General features: G+C 33.6%; 1 protein-coding gene across 3 annotated transcripts in view; it reads left to right on the top strand.

Annotated features, from left to right (window-relative positions):
* The window catches only part of LOC135581838 (probable protein phosphatase 2C 1), a 5,149-nt gene extending 714 nt beyond the window's left edge, over window positions 1-4,435 (top strand). The window contains exons 4-11 of one of the 3 annotated variants that reach the window (XM_065179029.1): window positions 1-64; window positions 511-581; window positions 1,797-1,876; window positions 1,987-2,084; window positions 3,227-3,346; window positions 3,434-3,511; window positions 3,856-3,904; window positions 4,026-4,435. The exon at window positions 1-64 is cut by the window's left edge and continues 18 nt beyond it. In XM_065179029.1, the coding sequence (XP_065035101.1) occupies window positions 1-64; window positions 511-581; window positions 1,797-1,876; window positions 1,987-2,084; window positions 3,227-3,346; window positions 3,434-3,511; window positions 3,856-3,904; window positions 4,026-4,111 (646 nt within the window). In that variant the 3' untranslated portion in view covers window positions 4,112-4,435. Of the gene's footprint in view, window positions 65-510; window positions 582-1,796; window positions 1,877-1,986; window positions 2,085-3,226; window positions 3,351-3,428; window positions 3,512-3,855; window positions 3,905-4,025 lie in introns of all 3 variants that reach the window. The other 2 variants (XM_065179028.1, XM_065179030.1) reach the window with 2 other exon arrangements.
* The last annotated feature ends 5,565 nt before the right edge of the window (window positions 4,436-10,000 follow it).

Genomic DNA, 10,000 nt, shown 5'->3' on the forward strand with positions numbered 1-10,000 from the left:
CGATCCTGCACTCTTTTCGCAAGAGTTGATGGCAAATGCTTCCGGGCTAGTTGTTGATGAAGAGGTATATTTCATGACTCGGAAAATAGGAGATGATCATAATTTTCAAGAAGCATAAAGGGCCAAACCTACATTGGATCTCTCAAAAAGCTTTTTCTATTGAGCAAAGCAACAGTTTGTGCTGTCTCAGCTTATCATGCATTTCTCAAAATCACTCGAGGGTCTATGGATGTCTTGTTTATTAACGACCTAGCATCAGAAAATTTTGGCCCTTCGTTGCATCTTTTGCCTTGGCTGCTGACAAATAATTCATCTTTGATGATCTCAGTGCACACAAAGTATGTTAGCTTGTATCACTTATGTATAAGAAATCAAGCTATTTGCTTGGTCCACAAACTTTAAGCCATCGTAACACTTTTTCCCTTAAAAAGAAAAACAACTTAGAAATGTGCACATAGATTAGTTAGATCTTTCACCGATGCATCAGACAAAATTTTAACCTTTTGACAGGTCAGTTATGATCCTCAAGCTCTCATGAGAAAGGCTCATGCTGCAACCTCCTCTGTAGGTTCAGCTACTGTGTAAGTGTTATGTTAGTCTTCCTTTTGTTTCTTTTGGTGTGAATCCTCATACATTGTTGCTCTGGATTTTAGCACAACTATTCATGAATAGATTTGTGTAGAAGATCGGTGTGCTGCATGACTTATCTACTTCTTGCTAATACATCCTTGAGAGGGAATCTGAAGATTGTCTCTGAACTAACAAGGGTTTCGATACATGTTCTTTTTCTCTCGTGAGAGGAGCATTGTAATTATTGAGATGGGGGAGACAATTCTTGTTTCTAATAATATAAATTTCTATGAATATATGCTATTGCTTCACGCTTCAGAATGTCAGGCCCTAAATTTATGTTGTCCCTATTCTGAGTGCCTATATCATTTCAATGTACACTATATATATGCTTCAAGGATCATAAGTACCTAGGTCACATTTGCTTCAAGGATTGTAACTGGCTGTGAGCACAGACATACAGAGTCTCTTAGTATACCTGAACTTGTATGATTTCTCTTCTTTTAGTATCAGTTTATTATTTGCTTATCATAGAATGTTTATGTGCTTCACGAGAACTGTGTTTCATGGATGATAACATGTTTCATTTCTCTCATGATATGGACAACTGTACCATCTGCGCAAATGATTAGTATTTGAGCCTACTCATTACTAAACAATGCTTGCTGGAAATATGGACCACATGACATATATCTGCAGTAGCATGAAGACGTTCATGTTTTAGTAAAGATTACAAATGTATTACTTTATTGAGGAAACCTATGAACTAACAAGCGATTCTACATTGTTTGCATTTCTCATGCACTGACATTTAACTTTTTTTATTGTATCACTATCGAGACATTAAGCAATTATTAATGATGAATTATCTGTCAAGTATGGTAGTCGTATTAGTTATGACAGTGCATTTTGTTTTTACATGGGGCAACCTTCAATAAAATTGGACATAATTGAGATTTTTTTATTTGCATTTCCTCACAGAATATGATATAAATGTCACTAAACTGTTACAAATGCAATCTTGTGAAGTTAATGCCTTGATAATAATTGTTGCAATTTGAGCAGATCAACTAATCTATATGTGGCTTCTTTCTTTTCTTTTTTTCTTCTTTCTGTTATAAATTATAGCCACTGGATGTATGGTTGCTTCTCCTTCATTTGTGTGTGATTGTTTGAACGGTTCAAAAGTTGAGGGCAGATACTTACTGCTTGCCTGCTATGGATAGTATAATTGCAATGTTGGAGAAGGACGCAACCTTAAAAGTAGCAAATGTAGGAGATTGTGGACTTCGACTTATACGAAGAGGTGATTCATGAATAAATGAATATCCTAGTTTTGTTTCTTTTGTGGTTCTTGCCACACAATCTGTGTGAATTTAGATTGGCTTTTTCCTATTCTCTCATTCTCTTGTACAGGGCAAGTAGTCTTTGCGACATCTCCACAAGAACATTATTTTGACTGTCCTTACCAATTGAGCTCTGAGAAAATTGGACAAACATATCAGGATGCCATGGTAATTCTTTTGTCTTGAATCTTATTAGATTCTTTTTCTGGTCATCTTCTTCCTGAACTTCGTTTGCTGATTCTCTAGTTTGTTCCTTATGTAGTGTACCTCTGACTGGAACCTGACATGAAATATTAAATATTTCAAATGGACTTTAGATCAGCATTGGCATTTAAGACTGCTTTCAGTATCTCATTACTCTGTCATCTTATACAGTGATTTAATAGGACATATGTTTAGTTGAACATATTCATAATTTATTTGCTCATTTGAAATATCAAACTCCTTATTAACTAGAAAAGAAATGTATGGATGATAAATTACTTGGATAGTGCTTTATTGTTTACCAAAATTTGTACTCAATGTTGCAAAAACTGATCTATGCTTGTGATGCCATCTAAAGTTATTTTTAGATTTGAACTCGAACAATAGGCAGGTAAAATGAACCTTCTGCTGGAGTGGAGAACCAAAAATTAAAGAGATAAGACAAGAAAAACTTCTTTTTCATTTTGCAATAGAATTGAAAGTTACACTGAATACTGCTGTATCATCTGAAACACTAACAGTTGAAAATAAAATTTAATTTTGAACTGCTTCAGATAATGTTAAAGAAGGCTTGTATTACCCATATGTGCCATATTAATGTGATCTTCAACTTCAATTGCACAACAAACTTATATGTCTTGCATTATGTAAAGTAATCAGGCTTTGATCTGTCTGCTTATCACAACTAGTTAGGTAGCAGCTTTGTATGAATGTAGTGCAAAGGATAGGTTTCCGTTAAGTGGTCACCAGAACTAATGCAAGTTTTTGATTGTGTTGAATTCAGTCGTAGGAACATTCTTGACAATAAAAAGGCATGGCCATTATGTTCTCATGTATCCAATGTACTGTTAATTTAAATGTTCTCTCATGCAAATTTTACTTGCAATTCATAACATGTGTGGATGCATCTTTGACCACAGTTTTTGAAGTTGTAAATTTTGTGTTGCAAACAGAGTCTCACTCTTTTTTGAGAACCTTCTGAAGCAGCTGCATCTATATCCCATCTTATGCTTCTTATTCTGTAGTTTTTTCAGCTCATAATTTGCTGGCTCTTCTACATATGAAGCAATTTCACTTACTATGGAATACTGTTATTTATCTGACAGGTATGTACTGTTGAGTTGATGGAAGGAGATATAGTTGTCATGGGCTCGGATGGCCTTTTCGACAATGTCTTCGATCATGAAATAATTTCTACTGTCTCTGGGTCTCCAGAAGTGGCCGAGGCTGGTTTGTTTACAATTCAAAAAAATTCTAAATTTAACTTAAAGTTTTATTTTCTAATAGAATCCATTCTTTCCATTGTAGCAAAGATACTAGCCAATTTAGCAAGTAATCATTCGAAGGATCCAAATTTTGATTCACCATATTCCATGGAAGCCAGGAGTAGGGTACGGAAATACTTTCAAATGTCTTTTTTATTTTATGATGGGATAGTGTACAAAGGGCCAAGTGCATGAAGTTTTTTTCTTTTTTTTCTTATCAATGTGGTTATGGTCAATAAAGCTAGTAGACAAGTTAGATCAGAATATCTTGTTTTCCGGTACTTTGCAAAAGCTAAGGACTTTGATTGTGAGGCTGTTCTTTAAAAGTTTGGTCGAACTGCTTTACAGAATCCGGTAATTTTCTTTTGCAAGACCATTTTCTGGAAAAAAAAATGTTCTCGTTGCAGAGAACTTGTTAGCTAGACCTGAAAAATTTATCCGAAGTTACATAACATGGTATTTTAATGCAGGGCTTTGATGTACCCTGGTGGAAGAAAATTCTTGGAAGAAAATTAACAGGCATGGATTCTTAATCTTGTTGGTTTGAATAAATTGCTTCTGCCGTGCACTTGACTGGACATTATGTTGTCATTGTCTTCATCAAATATTAAATGCAAGGTTCTGTTGTTGTTTGATGCAGGGGGTAAGCTAGATGATATCACTGTTATCGTTGGGCGAATAATTAGCTCATCAGATAGCAGAGAGGTGGGCTATGAAACCACTTAGTTTTGTGGTGAGTTACAGATGTGAAGATTTTGGAATGATTAAAATTTACATTAGAGTGCAAGTGGCTCCGAAGAAACTTCTGTTTTAAGAACAGAAATTTATTTCGGTCGGAGGCTACAATGTCATTCTAGCTACTATACGTGGAGACATAAGGTAAATGTTTGGGAAAAAAAGAGAGTATATAATCCACTTGATGGTTGTTCATACACTGCTACACCTGCTTATGTTTGCATCTATGTTCCAAACAAGATACTTTGGCTCCCTGGATGAGAATATGACCAATCAGTAGAACTAATGACAGATTGCTGCTTAGATTTCTTTTCATTGTTAGCTCATGGCACATGTTTGTGATCGTAATATTTGAGCATTTCTCATCATTTCGCTGAATTGTTTTGCACTTTTTTGTATATAGTATTGAATGATAAACCAACACTTTTTATCATACGTCGTTGCAATGATGCAGTGACTTGGAAATTTGCATTGCACAGAGTACACTGCCACAATCTTTTCAGATGGTCCGTTGAATGCATTTAAGTTCAATCATATAGCACTTAGTTTTTACCAGAATTTTTACTACTTATTCCAATAAAAACATGTTTTATTCCTTCATGTCAACATCTCGAAAGTGACATGAGAAAAGGATTGGGCTAAGAAAAAGATATTCGTATAGAGGGTCAGTAACATGTTTTATTCGTATAGTGTCTCTGCTTAAAAACATATTTAAATAGTTTTTTATTTAAAAAAGGATAATATTAATCTTGAAAAATCATTTGGGTTCATATGAAATTAAATAGGATAAAAAAATTAATTTAACTTGAATTGTTTTTTCATCATATACTGTGCATTCATATTTTACATTTACCAGTCATCTTCGGTCGGTCGTTTCTTATTTCACCGTTGTTGTTGTTAGTGTATTTCATAGCTTTTAATTATTATCGGATTGAGTTCTATAGTCGGTAAGCTTCTATTTCGTCGCTACTAAGGATTCTAAGGTTTGAGTATTTCTTATTTTTAAGGTTCTAAAACTATAGTACCAGCCAATATTGTTTTTAATAGAGCTTTGATAGTTGTTTTAAGGTATGCCTCTGTAAAAATAATTGTTAGGAAATACAAACTTTAGGTTTATTGTGTAGTTAGGATTATTTTAGGGTTGTATTGATGTTTACTATTTAAAACAGTGCTATGAAAACTTCTTATTTTGCTACTAATATTTTGAGCCTTCTTTATAAAAATAAAATTTTTGTCTAGAATAGTGTGATATTTTTGTCTTGTATATTTCATTTCCAACAAATTATAATCCATCTATGCAATATTTTTTCACATTTGAGCTTTAAAAAGGTCTACAATAAATACTAAAAATTTGGTATAAAGAAAATTTTCCTAATAGGTGATGCATTGTTAATTGAGGAAAATTCAAAAACAATACATTGATGAATTAGTCAATCTCAAACTTTTAAAAAAGCTTTGAATATAACATTTATGAACGTATGTTACTGGTTTTTCATTTTAGAGATTTCTTTTGGTATTTTAATAATTTTTTAGCATTTTAATAGTGTGTTGTTTTTTATTTTTTTATTTCTAAAAAATTATAAGGCATCAATGTAATGTTTTTCACATTTGATTTTTTAAATAGGTTATATGTAGAAAATTTGGTCTAGAGAAAAGGATTTCTTAATAGGTGATGCACTATTATCGAGAAAAATTAAAAAATAATGGTATAGACACACTATTTAAAATTATCTTAAATTTTTACAAAAGCTTTGAATAAGACACTTATGAACATACATCACTAGTTTTCTATTTTAGAGAATTTTTTTGATATTTTTATATTTTTGAGCATATGAACTATGTCATTTTCTTATTTTCTCCTTGTTTTTCTATTTCTAACAAATTATAATGCATTCATTCAATGTTTTTTCACATTTGAGTTTCTAAATAAGTCTTCAATAGATATAGAAAATTTGGTCTAGAAAAAATATTTCCTAATAGGTGATCCATTATTTTTGAGAAAAAAATAAAAGAATAATGCATTGTATAGATATACTGTTTAAAATGATCTCAAATTTTTAGGAAAACTTTGAATAGAATGCTTATAGACATATGTCATCGGTTTTCTATTTTAGAGATTTTTTTGATATTTTTATGAATTTTTGAGCATTTGAACGATGTGTCATTTTTCTTTCTCTCCTTATTTTTATATTTCTAATAAATTATAATGCATATATATAATTTTTTTAATTTGAGCTTCGAAGCAGGTTAACAATATATGTAAAAATTTTGGTTTAAAGAAAATTTTTTATGTAACATTCTACTCTTAGTCTTATCCATACTCAAGCATGATTAAAGTATGATGTTATTTTTATTTTTTAATCTTAAAAGTAAAATATGCTAATTTATTGAATAAAATGATAGAGTTTCCTTTGTACACAATGATTTTAACACCTATACATAATTATGTTGGGAAAAACCTGTTAAAGCAGAATATTCTTTTCCCTCTTTGTGTATCAAAATGGGTTCTTCATCAAAATACCAACTTAATATCCAAATGTAAACATCAATTAGCACAGCATAAACAATAGAGCAAATAATTAATCACACAAGGAGACCAAATCTTTTTAACGTGGAAAACCCAATGTGAAAAAAATCATGGGACCGTAGTCCACCTCAAACTTCCATTATTAATAATAATGATAACAGGTTTAGGTCTTCTCTAGAATAACTAGAGGATCAGAATAACATCAAGATTATAGATCTTGGCTCAAGAATAGCATATATTCATCATGATTCTCCACATAAAATTTGGGCCAAAACACCGATCGTCAAGTAGAAAACTCAAAAACCTAATCTTTCTCTCTTTATTTCTCTCTCCTCTTTCCTCTGCACGCCGTCGCACGCTGCACGCTGCAATATGTACCAAGCTCGCTCTTCGCCTACATGCTTCAAGCTTCTCCTTAGGCAAAGACTTTGTCAACATATCTGAACCATTCTCATTGGTATGCACTTTTTCCAACTGTAATTCTTTCATATCAAGCACATCACGAATCCAGTGATATCTCACATCAATATGCTTGGATCTAGAATGGTATGTTAAATTCGTGGAGAGGTGAATGACACTCTGACTGTCACAGTAAACAGTATATCCTTCCTATTTCAAGCCCAATTCCTATAGAAACTTTTTCATCTATAAAGTTTCCTTGCAGGCTTCAGTAATTACTATATATTTTGCTTCTGTGGTTGATAGAGCAACACATTTCTGTAATTTAGACTGCCAAGAGATTGTTCCTCCTGCAAATGTCATCAAGAATCCTAAAGTGGACTTCCTGGAATCAATATCACCTGCTATGTCTGCATCTGTGTAGCCTTCTAACACAGGTTCATCACTGCCAAAACATAAACACAACCTAGAAGTACCTCTTAGATATCTTAATATTCATTTCACTGCTACCCAATGTTCCTTTCCAGGATTAGAGAGAAATCGACTGACAACTCCAACTGCATGAGCTATATCTGGCCTAGTACAAACCATCGCATACATCAAACTACCTACTGCAGATGAGTGCAAGTGGGGAAAAAACTGCTTTGGCTTTACTCATGTTGAATCTTTCAAGAACCTTTTCAATGTAAGTTTCCTAAGATAGCCAAATCTTCCTTTTCTTCCTATCACGAAGAATCTTCATGCCAAATATTTGTTTCACCGATCCCAAGTCTTTTATGGCAAAAGACTTACTTAGCTCTCTTTTAAGCTTTTCAATTTTTCCAACATCATGGCTAACAATTAGCATATCATTAACATATAGCAGTAAAATAATAAAATCATCATCTGAAAATTTTTTCATAAACACACAATGATCAGATGTGGTTCTATCATACCCTTGGCTCATCATAAAGGAATCAAACTTCTTATACCATTGTCTAGATGCTTGTTTGAGTCCATATAAGCTTTTCCTAAGCTTACATATCATATTTTCTTTTCCCTTTGACTTTGAAACCTTCTGGTTGCTCCATGTAAATTTCTTCTTCTAAGTCACCATGAAGAAATGCTGTTTTTACATCAAGTTGCTCAACTTCTAAATTCAAGCGGGCAGCCAAACCAAGAACAACTCGGATAGAGGACATTTTCACAATTGGAGAAAATATTTCTTCAAAGTCAATACATTTCTTCTGACTGAATCCTTTCACAACTAGTCGTGCCTTATATCTCTGTGAGCTATTATTTTCGGTCTTCAATTTATAAACCCATTTATTCTTGAGAGCTTTCTTCTCTTTAGGCAACTTTACCAAGTCATAGGTGTGGTTCTCAAGCAAGGATCTTATCTCTTCTTGCATGGCTTTAACCCACTCATTCTTATTCTCATGTAGAATAGCTTCTTGGTAAGTTTCTGGCTCTCCCCCATCAGTAAGCATAACATACTCATGTGGAGGATATCTGGTAGAGGGTTGTCGCTCTCTAGTGGATCTTCTCAATGGAATCTCAACTGGTGGTGGAGGTGCCTGTTCAGTTGGTTTAGCATCATCAACTGTAGGTGTATCATCACTGGTATTCTCATCATAATCTTCTTGTTCATCTCCCCCATGATCATCATGAACTACAGGTGAAGGAACTGGACCCAAACTCTAAGGAATATAAACAGAGGTTTCTGGCTTCTCAACATTATCACCATCATCAAACAATTGGTCTTCAAGAAACATAATATCTTTGCTTCTAATAATCTTCTTGTTCACTGGATCCCATAATCTGTACCCAAACTCTTCATGACCATATCCCAAGAAGATACATGCTTTTGCTTTACTATCAAGCTTGGACCTCTCATCTTTGGAAATATGAACAAATGCTTTACACCCAAAGACTCTCAAATGATTATAAGATATATCTTTTCCTCTCCATACTCTCTCTGGAATATCACCTTACAGAGGAACTAATGGAGAAAGATTTATCAGGTCAACTGTAGTTCTCATAGCCTTCCCCCAAAATGACTTTGGTAACTTGGCGTGGGAAAGCATACAGCTAATCCTTTCTACAATAGTTCTATTCATCCTTTCTGCCACACCGTTCTATTGAGGAGTTTTAGGAACTGTTTTCTCAAGCCTGATACCATGGAACCTGCAATAATTCTCAAAAGGACCCTTGTACTCGCCACCATTATCTGATCGAATACACTTTATTTTTCTGCCAGTTTCTCTTTCAACACTGACATGAAACTCCTTGAAAACACCGAGTACCTGGTCTTTAGATTTCAAAGTAAAAACCCATACTTTTCTTGAATGGTCATCAATAAAAGCAACAAAATAAAGAGCACCTCCAAGAGTTCTAGTTTGCATAGTACAAACATCAATATGAACTAAATCAATAACATCTGATCTTCTAGATGATGGATATGTCTGAAATGCAACTCTATGTGTTTTTCCAGCTAAGCAATGATCACAAGATTTAAGAGATGTACCTTGCAACTCTGGTAAGAACTGCTTTCTAGCAAGAGTTTGAAGTCCCTTCTCGCTGATATGTCCAAGCCTCTTATGCCAAAGATCTATACTTTCACCTTTTTGAATTGCATTAATCTCTTCTTTGTGTAGTTTAGCTTCCATGACATAAAAAGAGTTAATCTTCTTTCCTTTTGTCACAAGAGAACCTTTAGTAAGTTTCCATTTGCTTTCACCAAAATAGTGTGCAAAACCCTCATCATCAAGTCTACCTGTAGATATCAAGTTAAGACGAATATCTGGAACATGCCTTACATCTTTGAGTATTAATTTGCTCCCAATATTGGTCTCCAAGCAAATATCTCCAATACCCACAATCTTAGATGTATCACTGTTTCCCATTCTGACATTACCAAAATCACCAGCAGTGTAAGATCTAAAGAAATCACCATGAGAAGTATAATGAAATGA

The sequence above is a fragment of the Musa acuminata genome, unplaced genomic scaffold (assembly GCF_036884655.1).
Source record: "Musa acuminata AAA Group cultivar baxijiao unplaced genomic scaffold, Cavendish_Baxijiao_AAA HiC_scaffold_1138, whole genome shotgun sequence".
In the NCBI taxonomy this organism is placed as follows: Eukaryota; Viridiplantae; Streptophyta; class Magnoliopsida; order Zingiberales; family Musaceae; genus Musa; species Musa acuminata.